The sequence below is a fragment of the Pinus tabuliformis genome, chromosome 8 (genome assembly GCF_031772625.1).
Source record: "Pinus tabuliformis cultivar Carrire ecotype Pingquan chromosome 8, CPIR1, whole genome shotgun sequence".
Classification (NCBI taxonomy): domain Eukaryota; kingdom Viridiplantae; phylum Streptophyta; class Pinopsida; order Pinales; family Pinaceae; genus Pinus; species Pinus tabuliformis.
In genome coordinates, this window is record NC_142294.1 from 1,546,823,677 (window position 1) to 1,546,843,413 (window position 19,737).

Consider the following 19,737-nt stretch of genomic DNA (forward strand, 5'->3'; position numbering starts at 1 on the left):
AACTAGGGAAACATACACTTTCCTTTATCGAAGTAATCAGGGGACAAGTTTATCAACTATCTTATTCTTCCAGTCACACAGGATTTTCCTTTTTGCATCAACAATTCATCGGAGAATTTAGACCTTTCAAAACTTCATCATTCATTCACATGGTAACATGGTCATGTCATCGAAGTTCTCATAGCTCTCTCTTACCATCATGCTCAACATCATTATCAAATTATCATCAAATATGAGTTAAGCATCTTCATCATCTTGACGACTATGTACCTGTAAACCTTTAACAACAAGTACAACCAAACACAAATATACAAGAGCATGAAGTTAAGCATGTCATAATAAATCAGATTTTAGACATTCAAGACCTAAACCTAGTTAGGTTTTATAATCAATCAAGAGCTTCATCCATTGAACTTCTTGCAAAAACATTTACTAGGGTTTTGGGACAAACCCTAGATTTCATCATAAAAACTAAATCATATCAACAATTGAAAACATTAGACTTCTGGGTTTCATTAATCATGCCCTAGAATATCAACTACTAGGGTTTTGTTACAAACCCCAGATTTCAAAAACAATCAAGTCATCATACCAGTGTTTCATTTCTAGGGTTCCATTATTCTTTCCAAGAGACTTATATCTGTCTCATACTAGGGTTTTATTGTAAACCCTAGATACAAACGTCAAACTCCAAAATTAGATATACAACAAATTTTGACCAGGCTAGGGTTTCAATTATACGAAAGCACATATACCCAGAGATCCATTTCTAGGGTTTTATATAGATTATTACAAGGGTTTTGTCATGAACCTTAATTTACCAAATCCTAAGAAAGACTAGGGATTCTAGACATCAATAACAAACCCTAAAAGGCTAGGGTTTTACCATAACATAACCAAAACCCTAAAAATTAAGAGAGTATGATTTTCGACAAGTGATAAACCCTAAGAAGATTAGGGTTTCATCATTAACATTCCCTAAGCATTGAAAGGCTATGGTTTTACAGTGAACCCTAAGCGTTAGGGTTTCACCAAAATGAGCAAATAGCAAGAAATAGGGTGATAAGGGTAGATTCAATCTAAAGATTAATCACCCAAACAAAAATCTTTATGATTCAAAAACCCTAGACATAAGAGAGTTAGCAATATGAAGCAAATTTCAAAATGAAGAATATCATACCTTCTTTTGCAACAAGTCAAATCAAATCAAACATACCTTGAGTTGTTCTTTAACAAATCTTGTAGAGATTCTTTAGTAACAAGCCTACTTTCATGACATAAGTCCTTTCTTGAAGTTTCCTCCATAAACTTTGTGTAATCTTGTAGGCTTTCCTACCAAGGAAAATACATAGAAAGCATTACGAGCTAAGTCACAGGACACGTCCCCTAGGGGCCCGTGTCCCGTATTTTGCGTATTGGACACGAAAACGTCCAAAATACGTGTCCAATACGGTTTTTAACGTATTCTAAAAATAGAATACGTATTCTACGTTTTCTAGTCGTGTCATATTTTTAGAAAACGCGTATTGTCCGTTTTCGAATCGTGTCTTTACATTTAGAATACGCGTATTTGGTGAATGAAAAACGATGCCCTAACGTATTTCGCTTATTGAATACGTATTTATAAAAAAGTGGTTTATAAGTTATAAGTTATAAGGTTAATTCCGGCCTATTATCGTTTGTTTGGACTTTGGAGTGTTCTGTCGTGTGGAGCGAGCTGCGGGTGTTCTGTCGTGTGGAGCGAGCTGCGGGTGTTCTGTCGTGTGGAGCGTTAAACTTAAAACTTAAACCAGTAAGCGTTAAACTTATACAGTAATTTGTGTCATTTTTTATTAAGTCTTTGTTAAGAGTGTCTAGCTGCTGTTGACGGATTAATTCCTGCAAAATCCCAACTGTTCACCTCCTTCGAAGTACCAAGGAAGGATACCATGAGGCCATATGTTTCCACCAAGACTTGTTTACTGTATCCACAATCGAAGAATATAAACTTAAAGATATCAATGCCCATTGCCCGTCATCCGTGTGGGATAAATACCACAGAGAGATACATAAAAAAAGGCGCCAAATTTGTGTCGCAAATTTAAACCCTGTGTGTTCAACTGACCACCGAATTCTCAAATCTAGCGTACAAATGTCAATGATCCAGTAAGAGGGCGAGATATTAGCAGTGATCAACAGATACAACATATTTTTCCAGCAGTGGAAACTTTCGATTCTGGTTCCTGTATAGCCTTTTAGGGTTTTAACCATCGATATATAGCGTCTAAATGTCAAATAAGTACCCAGTACCCACGTGTTAAGGCAGTTACAAAGTCTCAGTTCCATGAGAGTGTCAGGTGAAATCATTCACTGTATTCCTACAAAAACAGCGGTAAAGGTCGAAGAAATCCTTTCAAATTTCCTACGTATTAATACCATGTTACTTATTAAAGTCAGATATCGAAAAATGAAAACTTAATAGTATAATACCATGTTACTTATCAAATGAAAACTACCATAGAAAATGTTGTAGTCTGTAGACAATGGAAATTTCAATGTGAAGGCACTCTGTAAGATTTGGTACCAACGCATTGTATTGAATGTTATTTTGCCCAAATTTGTACAACAAAGATACTATACGCAAGATCTCAGATTCTCAAGGAAAAATCTAAAAATAAGTCCAAGGTTTTGTGCCCTACTGCTGCTTGCATGCTGACTCAGAATGGAAATCTGTGATCATAGTACCAATATTTCCCTTAGTGAAGATGTAGATATCAGATGGGGTCCCAAAAATTCTTCAGATTCCTTGCAAACTGATTGCTTTGCCTCACAATGCTTATCAAGTGCAAATGAAACAACATTAGAACCTGATAAGATACCATGATTTTCATCTTCCAGAACTTCTGAGAATGGGGATAGCTCATGGGGTTCCAAAATATCTCCAGATTCAGTGCATTCAGAGAGTTTTACATTACAACGTTGAGCTGAAACTGAGACAACACAGGAAGGATCTGTTGAGATCGTGAGATCTTCATCTTCAGAAATTTCTAGGGAAGACATAAATGTCTCATGACTCTCCACATCTTTTATTGCTCCACTGTCTACTACCCTGGATGTATAGATATTATTTCTGACAGAATTTTCTGAAGTATGCAAGTCAGTTGAATTACCACTTGTAACTGCATCTAATTCAACAACTGATTTCTTACCATCAACTCCAGATTCTGTTGTTTGCTCAGATGAAACATTCTGAGTCATAAAAAATAATTTTTAATCCAATATAATGATTATCAATTTATCGACATAAAACTAGAGGAAAATCAAAACAGGGAGGGCCAACAGGACTATTGAAGGGGACTGTGTACCATACTCCATATGTCCATGAGAGAAACCTGCACAGTAGACAGAAATATACAAGTTTATGCCAAATAGTCATCCTCTTACCTGTGTAGAGTGTCAAATTCATAATTAATAAACAGACAGATTGACAATTTGAATTTACAGACAGTCAGAAACAGCAAGACTTTAATTGTGACTTTAATTGTTTTTTTTGTAGGTGAAGGTGTGTGGAATTTATAACAGTTCTCACATTAATGGCTCAATCATCCAAGGCAGCCGGCAGAGGTCAAAGGAAGGGCAGTGCTTTTCGTGGTCCCCGCCCTCCAACTCCAAGTGTTTCACCTTCTGTTGGTCATAGTGCCCCAAGTGCTTCAAGTGAAGCTGTAGGTGTTTGTCAGCCAACATTAAAATATGATGCTGCTGCAGCAAGACAACAAGCACAGCTCAAAAAATACCCTCTCTGGAAGCATGTAACCAAGAAGCAAGTGCCAAAGACTGGTCTGGGAGGGAATGTGCAATGGTCTTGTAATTTCTGCAAGCTTGAATATAAGAGCACTTACAATCGAGTTAGGGGCCATTTGTTGGACCTGCCTTGTGGAATTGCATCATGCAAAGCTATCAGTCAGGACGAAAGAATGGATTTGATAAGGGAGGATGCAGCTGGCTCTGTGAATGTGGTGGCAGCAAGCAGGAAAGCTAGTAAAAATGAAGATCCTCTTCCATTCTTGAGGAATTCTAATATTAGTAGATTTGGGAGAAAAGAAATTCAGCCAACAAAAAAGAGGGCAGCCCCAACTTATAGTGGTCCAATGGACAAGATTTTTCAGCGTGAGCAGCGAGATGAGGTTGATCTTACATTGGCATTCTTTTTCTATCTCAACTTCATTTCTTTTAATGTTGCACGGTCTCCTATGTTTATTGAGGCTTGTCGAGCTCTAGTTGATAGGGCTCCAATTGGGTATGTGCCTCCAAGTTCAGAAAAACTTAGAACCACATTGTTGGTGAAGGCAAGGAAGGAGGTGGATAAAATTCTACAACCTATTAAATCATCATGGATCTCATCTAGTGTCAGTATTGTCTCTGATGGATGGACAGATACAGCACGCCATCCTCTCATCAATTTCATGGTATATTCTCAAAATGGACCGGTTTTCTTGAAAGCAGTTGATGCTCTTGGACAATACAAAGATGCACAATATATGGGTGAGCTGTTTATTAAAGTTATTGAAGAAGTAGGCATTGAAAGTTGTGTGCAAATTATCACAGATAATGCACCTGTTTGCAAAGCAGCTGGCTTGATTGTGGAAACTAAATATCCACAAATATTTTGGACACCATGCATTGTTCACTCCTTGAATTTGGCACTCAAATCTATTGCTTCAGATGTGACATGGATTGGCAATCTTATTGAGGATGCACGCCATATCCGAAATTTTGTGCAAAACCATACCAATGCCCTCACAATATATAAAGAGTACACACATCTATCCTTGTTGAAGATTGCAGATACTCGGTTTGCTTCCTCGTTCATCATGCTTAAGAGGTTGAAGGAGGTGAAGGCCGCTCTTGGGGCCATGGTTATTTCAGATCTTTGGTCTTTTTGGAGAAAGACGGATCAAACAGCTTCAAAAAAGGTAAAGGACATAGTGTTAGATGATGGTTGGTGGGAAAGGGTGGATCTTACCATAAAGATCATGAACCCTATCATTTCTTTCTTGCGGTTTGCAGACACGGACCAGCCCATCTTAGGAGAGGTTTATGAGGGTTGGGATTCCATGATTGAGTCTGTGAAGACTATTGTTATGGAGAATGAGTGCCCTGCATATGAGACATCAGCAGAGAGCTTATGGTCCACCATACAGGATATTCTTATCTCTAGGTGGGATAAGAATTGCACACCTTTGCATTGCTTAGCTCACTCTTTGAATCCCAAGTACTACAGTCAAGAGTGGCTCCATGGTGGGACCTCACACAGATACCCTCCTCACATGGATGGAGAGATTTCACAGGGGAGGAAGATAGCATTCAGAAGGATGTTTCAGGATAACACATCTTTTCTTGAGGTGGAGGAAGGCTTTGTAGAGTTCTCCACTGGCACCAGGAGATTTGGGGCGTATGATGTACTTGGAGATAGGGGGGTCAAAAGTGCCTATGCATGGTGGGCAACTCATGGGGCAGCATGCCCTATTCTACAACAGTTAGCCTTGAGGGTCCTCTCTCAAATTACTTCATCTTCTTGTTGTGAGAGGAATTGGAGCACTTACGGGAATCTATATAGTTTGAAAAAGAGCAGGCTTGAGCAATCCAAGGCGGAGACAATGGTGTATGTGCACACCAACCTTCGTCTTATTTACAGGCAGAGAGAGGAGTGGTTGAAGGGAAAAACAAAGATGTGGGATGTGTTTCTTGATGATATGGGCTTGGACGACAGTATTGAGTTGGCATTAGCCAACATGGATCTTAATGACCCAGTGCTAGAGCCAGTGACTTTTGATGATGAGACACAGCATCTTGAGGGGTCATCCTCCACAGTAGCAGATCCTGGATTGGGCATAGAGGAGGAGGATGGAGTACAGTCAGATGGCAGTGGCAGTGATGGTGACTATGACATAGAGGACATGGACTATTGATAGAGTGATGAGTCATGACTCATGGACCAGTACCGAGCTATGATATTCCTACTTATTTTGTATCTAGTATCTAGTATCTACTCTTTTGTATTTTCCATTGGCATTCTCTCAGGAGTCAGTATCTACTGTAGTCTATGATCTATCTATGTACATTGCAAGCACTGAACAGTGATACATTTTGATTTTGATGACTTAATGGAAAATCTGCATTTTATGGTTTTAATATCTATTCTTATGTGCTTGTAAGTTGTAAATTTTGATTCTATTTATTTTTTTAAAGTGAACTATGAACTTTGAGAAGTAATTATATTTTAATTTGATTAGATAAGCTGCAACCTGCAATTTAATATGGATAAAAAACTATATTTCGGTATATATATATATATATATATATATATATATATATATATATATTTTATTAAATATATATAAAACGTGTCCCCCGTGTCCTGTTTCCAGGTCGCTGCGTTTCGTATTGAATACCACGTATTTACGTGTCCTCCGTGTCTCGTGTCCTCGTGTCATGTGACTTAGATTACGAGTATACAATACAAATAAATCTAGGTGTGTGGAGGAAATCAAACATGAAAGAGGAAACAAAGAACAATACACTTATCTTTTGGTAAAATGGTGAAGGCTCACCCTTAATCCAATCTTTCTGAGGGATACCTATAACTTATCAAAACAATTCAAGAATTTCCAACAAGACATATTAGATCAAAACATAAAAGACAAACTTTTCAAACTTAAAATAGTGTCCTAGAAGGATATGCAAGGAAAGACTTAAGACTTGGTGGAGCTTCATCAAAAACATTTGCATGTTCTCTCTCTCTTTTTATTCCTTGGATTTTCAAGCCATTGACTCTTGTAATGTCCCATCTTATGACAATTGTAGCATTCAATCTTTGATAGATCAACCTTCTTCTTTGGTCCTTAGAATTTATTGTATCCTCCCTTCTTGTGATTAGCAGAGTATGCATTGGAGGCGTTGTCCTCATCTTCATCCTTCTTATTATTTCCTAATGAGATGCAGGCTTCTTCTTGACTGCAAGCATTCCACATTTGTTCAAAAGATGGTGTGTCCTTCCAACTACTAATACCTGATGCAAAAGAGCTCCATGATTTTGGTAGTCCTAATAGTGCAACAATCACAAGTTCTTTTTCTGGTATAGCTTCATCAATGGCTTGGAGCTCATCTCTTATTCGGGAGATCCTCACAAAATATGAAGAAACAATATCATCTTTTGTCATCTTCATTATTCTTAGTTCATTCTTGAGACTGGTTATTTGTCCAATGTTCTTGATCGTGAATAGTTTGGAGAGAGCTTCATACATCTCTTCCGCAATATCTATGTTGGATATGTAGGGGATTAGATTGTCCTTTGCTCCATCTACTATTAGATTCATGGCCAAGATGTTTGTTTCCCTGTACTTTTCCTTTCTTGCATCATCTATTGGTTTCGCAACTTTTCCTAGAACAAAATCCAAGTTTTTGTGCTTAGCAAGAATGAGATTTATCCTCTTCTTCCATGCCTTATAGTTGGAGGTTCTTTCTAGCTTATTTTTTGTCTTCATTGAGGTTGTCATAGAATTTACAATGTCTTCTTTTCTTGATATAGATAGTAGCCTTTTCTCTTCTTATATGATCATTTTCTTTGACCCTTTCAATAGATCTTCAAGCTGCCTTTTTCTTTCCTCCTTTACCTTAGCTCTGATTCCATGTTAGAAAATCAAAAAGGAAAAAAGATTTTCTTGTCTTGACAATTAATTGTGATATACTTATGTTCTTATTTACTTTCTTTATATTCTTCTTTTATCTTCTTCTCATCAAGCAATCATCAAAAATAAAACATGAAGATCAAGGACACTAGATATAGGCACTCAACCAGGGCTAAAGCCCCTATGCAGGAAAAAACCCAGTCAAACTCTTCCACTAGTAGATTCAAATCAAACTTGAGACAATCCAAGACCTTAGTCCAGACCAAAAGACTTTCCTCCTCCACCAAGTCAGCCTTTCAAGATGAAAAACCAAACACTAGAAGTCAACCTTTGTCAAACTGCTTCAGCGCAACTTCAAGTCAGAATTTCGGCCCCCGACTTTAGAATTTCGGCCCCCCGCTTCAGAATTTCGGCCCCCGACTTCAAAGTTTTGGCCCTACTGCAGCCCTGTAATTTCGACCCTCCTACAACTTCAATTTCTTCACACGTGTGAGATAGAGACAAGATAAGATGGTCTTCTTCCTTCGCTAGGGTCTCTCCTTCTTCGCTTTTAGGTTTCCTTCTTCTCCTCTTGCCTTTTTCACACCTTTTTCTCTTCTTCGAATTGCAGATCAAACTTTCTTGAGTGAGTGTCCAAATGAGGTCGAGTAGTTGCCTATTTATAGTTGTTTCTGGCTCCTGTTTCAGGCCAACTTGGTGGAGGAGGCCTAAATGACTCAATTTACATAAAAAAATAAATTTCTTTCTTGATAAACAAATCCTAAGAAGCGTCTATAACATTATGACATGTACAAGGACTATTGACATAAACCCTAGAAGCCTACAATGGAGGCTTTGACCTATTAATCATTGACCCAAGCATGAAACCCACTCTTTAATAAGTAAATTTCTTTTACAATAAAATTTCTTTTTCTTTCTTTTGACAAATACGTTACATTATAACTCAAATACAATTATGAAGACCGACACTAGTTACATTCTTCAACAGCGAGTCTACTCCCTGATCTTCTTCCCCCATGGGAACAATCTGTTGCTCATCATACTCCTCCATCTCACATTGATGCATACCGAGGTTGTTGTCAACAACTCCATACGACCGCTCATGCTCCTCACAGGTACCCATGGACTCAAATATAGAAGAAGAATCTTCAACCTGAAAGTCAGAGGGAGTCTCCTCCTAATATACCCTTGTCATCTCCTCTATGTCGCTCAAGCATGAGTGGTCAGGTCCCAAGGTTCCTAGCAGATGAAGCAAAGACCCTTCCTCCTCAACTCATTCTTGTTGCGTGGTCCACCAAACCTGAGCAGCTCCTCCCTGGTCAATTGTCTTCTGAATAGCTTAATGTTCTGCTCAACTAACCTTTCAACTAGTTCATAAGCAGTAGGTGAGACCATATGTTTCTTCCTCCAAATGTTCAACAACTTATACTGCAACCTCTTGCAAATGGTATCATGGCCTCCCATACATGAGGACAAAATGGATTGCATGTGTGTTGTCACCGTGTTTGTATGATGTTTATTAATGTTGAAGAAGCATTGGAACATTTTTAGAATCAAGTCATCACACTCTAGATCAAACATGATGTCATATGATCTGAGCATGGCCACATCTTCTATAATCTGGAGTTTTTTCCCAAAGGTAAGACCACGGTGTTATCCAAATTCTAAAAGGTTTCTACTATCAACCTGAAGACTCTCCTCATAATATCATCAATGTAAGGGGGTATAGGTGCAGTCAACCTCATGATGTTACCGAGGTAGGATGCCACTGGAAGTTTGACCCCTTCACAAGGGTACTCCAAGAACTTGTGTTGTATTAGGGCAAGCACGGTTGGTTTTAAGGCCCAACTTAGCTTCCTCCCCTTTAACTGGTCCACCTTGGAAAGGAGTTGTGATATCCCTCCGGTACTGAAAGTATTAGTGTTATTATTGTGTTGCTAAAACTAAACTATGATGTCAGCATGATAGAAAAGTCATGAAATGTGATGACATAATTATGTAAATAAATGTTTTATTAATAAATGAATGATAAATTGGAAACACTTGAAAATTAGACACTTGCAGATGAGATTCTATATAAGATAATTTTTCCATGATAAGAATTCTAGAAAGAATTATGGATAAACTTAATGGATGGGAGAGAAAGATCCATTAAGTGCTTAGCTGGAGATAAATGCTAAGTTGGGATTGGCATAAAACATTGTTGGAGATAAACGCGAGCTTTTCTGAAGAAAAAAAACCTAGGCCAGTGGTGTGAAAAACCACAAAAGCAAGATGCTGCTAGAGGAAAAATCCCTCATGGAAGGAAGGCATAAAATGCCTATTGCAAGGATCAATAGGGGTTCTTGATGCCTTGGAAAATGAATCTCTGCTCGGGGGTGAACTGAGGAGAAGCAGTTCTACAGTTGGGAGGAAACAGTGTCTATTTTCAAGTGTACCTTCTCTGCAGTGCTACTGGTTAGATCATTATTTGTTATTGTTAAAGATTGTTCTTACTTTGCTATGCCTCTAGAATCTGAAATGGCATGTGGAAATTGTTATTCTCATGATGATATGAGTTACGCCTACAATTGTAGCTTAAGAATGCTTTAAATCTACCTTAGAATAATTTGGAAAATAGTAATTCATGAAAATTATTACGATTATAATAATCTGTGTTAAGTCTATTACTGTGGATTGATGAATACATTATTGTTAATTTAAAAGGTTCTGGAAATATCATGTCGGGGTCTACAGACATCATCCTTGTTATGATATTGAATCTTTGAAAAGAATGTTATTATGCTGTTGTAGATAGTTTTTTTTTATACCTTAAGGAATTTAGATGGCACGCTAAATACATTACTGATTAGTCGATTTACAACAAAAATTATTGTAAATAGTGGGGAGTACGATGATGCTAGAGTTGTGGTCTTGAAATAGGGGATTACGCATACTAACTGTAGACAAATGTTACTTGTGTACAAACTGTAGGAATGAATAGCTGCAAGGCAATATCCATGTAGGGTGATGATGAAAAAGAGAATCTTTCTGAATTGTTGTAATCTATCGCCATCCCAGACTACAACCGTAGGGTAGTAGCGAGACCTATGAAAATTTAAATAAGACAGGTGAACCACGCAGCTAGATAATTATTAATTAATTGAGAAGATGGGAGTCTATTACACAAACAGGAACTAAATCATATCCATTAGATTAAGGGTGGGAGCCATTCTACTCTTTTTGCAACAGGCCATAGAGAACCCTTATTAGATATGAAAAATTCTGAGAAATGAATTCGAATTTCATGAAGTGCATGCACAGTATGTCCATAGGCATTGGAACCACACTCTAGGGTATACCATAGACGTGTAGTGATTACTCCATCTAAACAAGGTTGATATAAAATGCACCCATAAATTATTATATAAGGAATTGCACAGTTTCAGTAGAATTAGAAACAGGGGAAGCGCAGAAGAAAAATTATACAGCGATCAAACTATTATATATGTCATACAAATCTCAATGTATAGTGTAATATAGAAAAGAGTAAGAAAACTGGAGAAGAACTCATATGATGGCACAGTAAATTAGTGACTGAAAGATTTTACTCCAGAAACCATAAACATAATAGAGCTTTAGAGAATCAAACCCCAGCAAAGTCCATTTCCATTAAATAAGTGAAATGTATAGATAACATGTATGTCGTCGACCTCATATCATGCATACATTTGAAAGCCAGATAAATAAACTAAAACACAGTAATCTCCAGAGAGCGAAGTCTACTAAGATTAGCTACCAATGATTAAGGTTACATTTATAATTAACAATAAGACTTTGCCAATTAAATACAAGTTAGAGCCGAGGTATCTGCTTCCTCTGTAGAGCCATCCAAGGAACAATGTTCCAGGAAAGGCGACCTAGTGCCGTGCATCAGAGCAGCAAGAGAAATTCAAGAAAAGTTCACAGATATTCCAGTACCCAAATCCCATTGAAGTGAAGGAGTTTCAACCATCCTAGAATTGACACAACAATGAAACGAATTAACAGAAGGATGAAACCTTGCGAGCAGTGGAATCAAACCATAGCCAAAAGATTCATAAGGTACCTACGATTAAAAAAAATGTAGAGACCCAAGATTAGCAATGACAAAGTATGTTGGTTGAATAACCACTGAAGAAAAGAAACAAAGAATTTAGGGTCGAATTTTACCTGTCGAGCAAAGGGAGGAAGGAAATTAAGCCCTGGTACCTGCGTCAAGCGAGAACAGAGTAAGGGAGATAGAATAATTATAAAACCCCTATCTCAGTGTGAAATTTCACTAGGGAAGCAACATAAAACACGAATTATTTACCCAGGAGACGCTTAGCTCATAGCTCAAGCCAAACTCTAGAAATTTAGTGAAGGAATGTTGCAGCAAAGGACTCGTGAGCCTGGAAACCCTACAGATCACAATAGCAGTTTGTACCTTCATCCATGTACATGGAGAAAAAGAGAATGTTAAAATAAAAAGGCAACTCAGTAGAAACCTTTAAGGGACCAGAGCGTAGGCAGAGTAAAGGTATTACTTGAAGCTGCTCACCATGTTTCGACACTATGCCTAAAAAGGATGAAGTATCTACATGAAATGTGGCACCTACACACGCAGTACCAAATTCGAAAGTAAACCTCAACATGGGAAGAAAAACCATGGTAGAAAACCTTATATATATCTCTATATATATATATATATAGATCCTGAAATCTGCAGAAACGCGTTTGTATGAAACTCGGTAAAAAAAAAATCGTTACCTATGAGCAGCAAATCGCGCCAAATATGGTTGTAGTCGCACCGAATGGACAGCACACGATGAGTTGAGAGGGTTGCAGACCCTGTTCCCTCATGAATCCAGCAGAGGAACTCTGTAAACCTGTAACGACCCATCTAAAGTTTAAACTAATCCACTATTTAAAGTTTTAAACTTTATAAGAAAACTGATATGATGAAGCCTTATAAATATAAATTTTTAAATCCTTATATTAAAACAAAAATGTTGAACTTTAAAATAAATATGATTAAGTTTTTTTTTTTAAATATAAACCATTAAACTTTATAAAATATATGAATTAAACTTTATAAAATTAAACTATATAATAAAAATAAAATCATATGAAGCACCCTTATAAAAGGGGGACGCTTAACCCAGCAGGACATTTATAACAGAGCGCTATGTCAGCAGGGAAATATCTGAGAGCCGTAAGTGCATGGAGGCGTGTCGGGAGGAGGAAAGGCGGTGGCTGCAGGTAGGAGGGCGGTCACCGCCAGGCCCGCAGATAAAAACCGGAGGGCTGAACCAAGAGAGGGGGGAAAACAAGAGAGGAGCAGAAAAACCAGAAGCAGAAATTCACCAGGAGAAAACCAGGAGGAAGATAATTATCCATTGGAAGAGCTTTAAGCGGTCTGAGGTTCTGGGCACGGAGGGACAGAGAGCTTCTGTTGAGAAGCTTTCTGGATTGAGCAACTAGGTTTGCTCAGTCTGGTTGGGTGGTATTGGTCTCCCGGAGATTGGATCAAAATAGCCACGACATCATCAGCAGAATCACCAGTTCAGTAGCAGAATCAGCAGCGGTTAAGGTAAGTACAAACTTAAATTCTTCAGGCTTTCTGTATTTCAGATTCTGGTTACTGTGTTTGGTCATTACATATGGTATCAGAGGCGTTTGTTCAAACCCTTCGACCTCATCGGCCCTGCGTTGTGGTCTGTGTAAACTTCACTTCAGCGTACCAACAGAGAAAACTCCATCGTCCCAATTCCCGAATCCCCATTTCTGGATGAGAATCTAGTTTTGCTGTAGACTCTGAATGAAAACCCTGTCAGATTTTATCCAACAACCAAAGGTTAGATCACGTCCTGAGAGCTGCCTCTCGTATTTTGCTCCTTGGATAAAATCTGACTCTGTCTCGCATTTTGCCTCTCTGTATTTGTTTCAAGACGAAATTGAAAGTTTCAGTTGAGCTTTCTGGGTTCCGGTAATAATGGCAGGTTCCTGTTTTCATTAAAGTCAAATTTAATTATATATATTTTCAGTACGGTCAAGGTTTCGTCTGGGTAAAATTCGGCAAAATTAAGCAGTATGGGGTTTTGCGTGGCTGCTATATGAAATGACTGTGTTGCGCTGTGTGCGTTTTAGGTTTTGGTTGTAGGGTTGGTAATATTGGGTCATATAAGTAAGTCGTTCTCACTGTAAATTAAAACAGAATTTTCTAAACCTGGGATTTATCCGGGCTGGACTGTGAGACCTCAGGTTATCCAATATAATATATCATGTTTATTTATTTTATTTCTTTTCATGTTTCGCTTTCTTTGGCATAAATGGAAACTCCGACGGGTATCTATAATAATAAGATTGAGCCCGGCAGCAACCCTCGGACACATTTTAAGCCACGAATTATCATGAAAGATGATCCCACGGGATTCTTGCACAACGCGTAACCCGGGAAATCCACAAGCTAGCAACACAGCATAGTCCATGAATTTGGTTTGAGGCGGTGATCCTCCGGGATCAGAGGTATAACGTGTAACTTATAATTCTATTTTTTTTTTGTATCCTTTTCTTTCCGCTTCCTTGGCCGCTGTTTCAATTATATGCGTCGGCTTTGTGCCGCATTGTGGTACATTCGAAGGATCCTGCTTGACTGCAGCAGATTCCGATAGTCAATAGCGCAATTACATTGTTGATTGTGACTGTGTCTGAGAAATATTTTGCATTGTATGTCTGTAACACTTCTTAAAAACAAAAGCCGAAATCATTTCATGCTTGTAGCGGCTGATCTGGGGAAGACCGAGAGGGTCTCTATGTCATTTCCGACGGGTAGACATCCATTCTAAGGTAGCGACACACTTCTGTATGCAATATCGATCCACTGTCTCGCTAATTTCTGAGTTAGGTTGAAGTCTTGCGAGTTGACCTGTTCGATGATAAGGGAAGTTAGATGTTGGAGCCTTCGTTGGAGCCTTCGAATGATGGTCCTATAGTCTAACTCGGCCAATTGAAACCTCAGGAATTAATTTCTGGGTTCTTACAATCTGGGTTTGATGAGCAACCTTTCTTGCATTGTCCATTACCATTGTGTATACTCTTTCTGAGCAAGTGAAAAATCATTTCTTGTTTGCCAAATTCTGTAAATATTTCGTGTTGGCAAAGCCCTGTTTTCCAGAGTATTTTGGCCTTTCAAAAAAAAAAAACCTCCTCTCCTGCGTGTTTTATTCAAAGAACCACATGTCCAATTGCATTCTATATTTGGATGTTTTCCTGACAAATAGATTGTCCATATAGTGCCGCCAATTGCTATATCTGCTTTGTCATAAGGAAGCTTCTGAATGAATTCCAATAATTTTTTTTTTAGTATTTTTTTTTTTTTTTCATAAAACTCCTCATTTCATCTTTTTACTAGATGTTTTTACTAAGTTAAATAAGTTTTCATTCTCAATTTGACTTGATCCAAACGTTAAACACCATTACCACTAGCAGGAGAGACAGACGCAATTCAATAGCCATGACAAGCCCTTCAGCAGATTTTTCAAGTTCTGAACTAAGAGGAGGATGCTAACAAGCACAACACCCCTAATTGAAGGAATGTATTGGAAATATATAAAATAAAGAGAGTTGATGAGCATAACACAGATGTTGCAATCCTTTTTATTCTGATCGAGGAGGTGACCTAATCTTATAATGAGCATTCATTCATTAAAGTACACCATCTCTATAATGTTAAATTGTCTGCTTTATACAAATCACATAAAATTTTAGTGATAAAATTTGACTTGCAAAGCATGCTTTTATAATATACTTTTGAAGTAAGTTTTTGTCATTTTGATTTAGTTAAGAGTAAGGTTAGATTCTATTGTCATATGGACTCCTGTATCCTATGATGCCGTCTAAATTGAACTCTTTTAACCCTTTTGTCATTAATTCTGAAGGATGGTACTCACTTTTAAGATGACAAATTTCTAGGATACTTTATCTTTTGACATTTTCTAGGAATACGCATGTTGATTGGCCCTTGCATGCAGCCTTTATGAACCACTTGTATTACAGGTAAAAATAGCATTACATCAGCAAACTGCAAGACCATCAGTGCCTTGTATAAAACTGCAATTAAACTCTCCCTCCCAACTTATGTGAGCAGAGCCAATGCATTCACCTTAGCACCAGTCTGGACAGAGTCTACATCTTTTCTATGCTCATATATTGTGGTTGTTATCTGTTCTGCCAAACCAATTTTAAATAAAGTCAACTGTCCAAGACAAGCATTAGACTAGTCATCATTGCAAGCTGTTACACCTCTCCCAAGGGGAGTGAACCCTTCTAACAGGTTCCTTTTATGTTTCCTAACAGTAATCAATTCTAACTTGATAGGTTCCCTGTTATGTTATTTGATCATTCATAGCCTCCTAGATTGCCAGTTTCAAGTTGAAAGGAACAGCTAAATTTCTCAGATAATATCTATGCAAATTTTTTTGCCAAAAATTGTGAAATCTGAACTTATGATAGCACAAAATTTTCTATGAATCCTATTGCAGTCAATTTGCATTTGCATCAACCATTAAAGTGTTATGTGCAGTTCACAAAACTACTTTTCAAAAGCATCATGTAGAGGACAAAATTATACTAATTATATCCTTGGAAGGAGTCACTCTTAAAACAAAACTGGTTCTAAAAATTCATAATCACATTTCATCCTAATATGGAACCAGAGCAACCCTTCCTTTTATAGATTTAACCTGTACCCTAGTAATATATACAGAATATCATGGATATTATTAGGTGAATAAACTTTAGATGTCTTACTTTAGGAGCTGATAACCCCACTTCTGCATTATTCATATTAGGATAGAATACCCTGCATTAGGACAAGGAGGTCGCGAGACCACCCTCCTTGACCTCGGTACCAGTAAGATCCGCCTAGCGGGTAAAATAGCAAAACTATACCCGTTTATGAATGTGAAGTTGCAAAAGAGAATTGTGTGTTAAATTCGGTTGCCCACCTCAAAATTTTTACGGAATTTTATTATGTGTTCAGGAACCATTACAATGGTGAGGACGTATGAGCGACGACGACGTGATCAGGCAGCATCACCACCATTAATGCCGCCACCGTCGCCATCATCATCCCCATCACCATCGTCACCGCCAAGACCATCATCGACATCAATCGCCCCAGCGCCAGAGTTGACTGTGATAATGAATTCTTTGGAAGCCTTATTGGAAACATTAAAAGAATCAACTAAGGCCAAAACCAAAGAGGAATTTCAGCATGTAGCCACCAGTTCAGCGGAACCAAATAATCTTGAGCCCAGAAGATCGAGAGAAGACATTTCTAGGGAGCTTCAGAAAATTAGACTCCCCGAATTCTCAGGAGGTCGAGCAGGTGAACGCGCTGAGGCATGGTTGGAAGGAATGAACCGATGCTTTAGGTTAAGAGAATATTCGCCTTCAGCAAAAACAAAAATTGCCGTGTTTCAACTAAAGGAAAGTGCCTTGATTTGGTGGGGAAATCTGGAAAAGCAGCTGCACCTTACATCGGATAATGTCCCTTGGGAACTATTTGAGGAAAGGTTCCGCGCAAAGTATTTGCCTCCATACTTTCAACAACAGCAAGCCAGAGCCTTCCATACATTAATTCAGGGAAATAAAACGGTGGAAGAATACGAGATAAGGTTTATGGAACTTGTAAAATACATTCACTACTTAGATTCTGATGAACGTCAAGCTGAACGCTTCATATTTGGGTTAAATCCTCGCATCAGAGCCTTGGTAAGCATGTGGAAACCCTCATTAGTAGCCGAGGCAGTCGAATGTGGTCGTTATGCAAAAGAGCACCTTGGAATCAAAAAAGATATGGGGCCAGCAGGGCCTTTACAATCAGGATTTCCAGGGAAGGCTCCCCGGAACTTCTTCAGAGGAGGTAGCTCGAGGCCACCTTACGGTAACAGGTTTACCCCAAATGTGGGGACAAGAGTTCCCATGGCAGTAAACACTATAGCCGCGAAATCGTCCAACACCAGACCATGGGCATCGCGAGGGACTGCCGGTAGAGGAAGGAGTGCGAAAGGAATCAACATGAGAGGACGCGGCTCGTTCTCTAGAAATTCACACCTTGATTCAAGAGGATCAACGCAGCTCAATTGTTGGGGATGTGGAGGACCGCATTTCCAGCGTAACTGCCCAGAAGCTTCATCGAATATATTGCATAGGACTGGGAAGGAGCCGATATCAGCCAATCGAGGTAATCATAGAATTCATGCAGTAGTCAACCACGACCAAGCAGCCCATCAATCCACTGTAGTGGAATCTTCAGGTATTATCAATGGCATAAAACTCAAAATCTTATTTGATACTGGTGCCACAGATAGTTTCATTTCGTCATATGCATTAAACAAATGTGGGTTGGCAGCTCGTAGACAAAATGATTTCCACCAAGTGGAAATGGCCTCAGGAGAACTCCAAACCGTGGGCTTGAGTGTGGATCAATGCAAAATTGACCTAGGGGTCTGTTCGACTAAACTGAAAGTCTATGTCACAGCCTTAGGAACGTATGATCTTATCATAGGTATGGATTGGCTGGAAGCTCACCAAGCTTGGGTGGACTGTTATGGAAAAAGGATTCTAGGCATAAATGATGAGGGAGAAGTAATCCAAATTCAAGGAATCAAGAGGGAAGTTTCTTTACGCTACATTTCGGCAATGCAGGTGAAGCGTTGTTTAAGAAAGGGTTGCCAGGCTTATGCAATTCACGAAGTAAGCCAAGAAAAAGGGCCATCCTTAGAACAATATCCGGTGTTAGCCGAGTTCCCGGATGTATTTCCAAAGGAACTACCTGGATTACCCCCGGTAAGAGAATTGGATCTCACTATTGAATTAAAGCCAGGTACCCAACTGATCTCTAAAACGCCTTATAGAATGATAGCTCCAGAACTTCAGGAATTGCAAATCCAGTTGAAGGAACTACTCGATATAGGGCATATTCGGCCCAGTACCTCACCTTGGGGCGCTCCTGTAATTTTTGTGAAGAAGAAAGATGGATCCTTAAGATTATGCATAGAATATCGAGACTTGAATCGAGCTACAGTAAAGAATCAATACCCTATGCCGCGAATCGATGATCTTTTCAATCAAATGAAAGGAGCTGCTATCTTTTCAAAAATTGATCTTCGATCAGGGTATCATCAGCTAAGGATTTCTGAAAATGATATAACTAAGACTGCATTCCGGACACGTTTTGGACATTATGAATTTACTGTGGTACCATTTGGGTTAACAAATGCGCCAGCCGTGTTCATGAATCTTATGAACAGTGTTTTCCGTCAATATCTTGATAAATTTGTGCAAGTCTTTTTAGATGATATTCTCATCTATTCCAAGAATGAAGAAGAGCATGAAGATCATTTGCGGATAGTATTGTCCTGCCTTAGAGAACGTCAGTTATATGGAAAACTATCCAAGTGTTCTTTTTTTCAGGAAAAGATTCATTATTTGGGTCACATCATATCAGGTGAAGGGATTTCAGTAGATCCTGAGAAGGTAAAAGCGATCATGGAATGGCCAATACCGAAAAATGCACATGAGATACGAAGCTTTATGGGTTTAGCCGGTTATTACCGGAGACTTGTGGAGGGATTCTCCAAAATCTCAAAGCCAATCACAACCCTTCAGCGCAAAGGTGTTAAGTATGAATGGACCGAGGAATGTAATAAAGCATTCTCTGAACTCAAAAGACTACTCACCAGTGCACCAATCCTAAGAGTCCCCGATATGGGCAAAGACTTTACGGTATGTACTGATGCATCCAAGCAAGGGCTGGGTGCAGTATTGATGCAGGATAGGGGAGTGATAGCATATGCTTCCAGAAAGTTAAAACCTCACGAAGAGCTCTATGCTACTCATGATTTAGAATTAGCCGCTGTAGTGCTAGCTTTAAAGATTTGGAGACACTATCTAGTGGGACGAAGTTTTATACTTAAAAGCGACCATCAAAGTCTACAATATTTGTTCACCCAAAGAGACTTAAATGCCAGGCAAAGGCGATGGAGTGAATTTCTAAGTGAGT

At 38.6% G+C, this 19,737-nt stretch overlaps 2 protein-coding genes across 3 annotated transcripts in view; one reads left to right on the top strand and one right to left on the bottom strand.

Moving 5' to 3' along the window:
- Positions 1-3,572: 3,572 nt before the first annotated feature.
- LOC149241832 (uncharacterized) lies at positions 3,573-5,067 on the top strand. Its single transcript, XM_089370670.1, has 3 exons — positions 3,573-4,566; positions 4,702-4,895; positions 5,047-5,067. The coding sequence occupies exons 1-3, from the start codon at positions 3,573-3,575 to the stop codon at positions 5,065-5,067; spliced, it is 1,209 nt and encodes a 402-aa protein (XP_089226796.1).
- A 6,235-nt stretch (positions 5,068-11,302) lies between these two features.
- LOC149241833 (uncharacterized) overlaps positions 11,303-19,737 on the bottom strand; it is a 28,928-nt gene continuing 20,493 nt past the window's right edge. The window contains exons 3-7 of one of the 2 annotated variants that reach the window (XM_089367600.1): positions 12,438-12,570; positions 12,215-12,282; positions 12,001-12,088; positions 11,859-11,897; positions 11,303-11,754 (exon numbers count right to left, since the gene is read on the bottom strand). In XM_089367600.1, the coding sequence (XP_089223726.1) occupies positions 11,599-11,754; positions 11,859-11,897; positions 12,001-12,088; positions 12,215-12,231 (300 nt within the window). In that variant the 5' untranslated portion in view covers positions 12,232-12,282; positions 12,438-12,570 and the 3' untranslated portion in view covers positions 11,303-11,598. The remainder of the gene's footprint in view (positions 11,755-11,858; positions 11,898-12,000; positions 12,089-12,214; positions 12,283-12,437; positions 12,571-19,737) is intronic. The other variant, XR_016245657.1, reaches the window with a different exon arrangement.

Coding starts and splice junctions, on each gene's coding strand:
- LOC149241832 (XM_089370670.1), top strand. CDS start 3,573: ATGGCTCAATCATCCAAGGCAGCCGGCAGAGGTCAAAGGAAGGGCAGT. Junction 4,567..4,701: donor AGAAGTAGGCATTGAAAGTT/GTGTGCAAATTA, acceptor CTATTGCTTCAG/ATGTGACATGGATTGGCAAT. Junction 4,896..5,046: donor AGGCCGCTCTTGGGGCCATG/GTTATTTCAGAT, acceptor TGCGGTTTGCAG/ACACGGACCAGCCCATCTTA.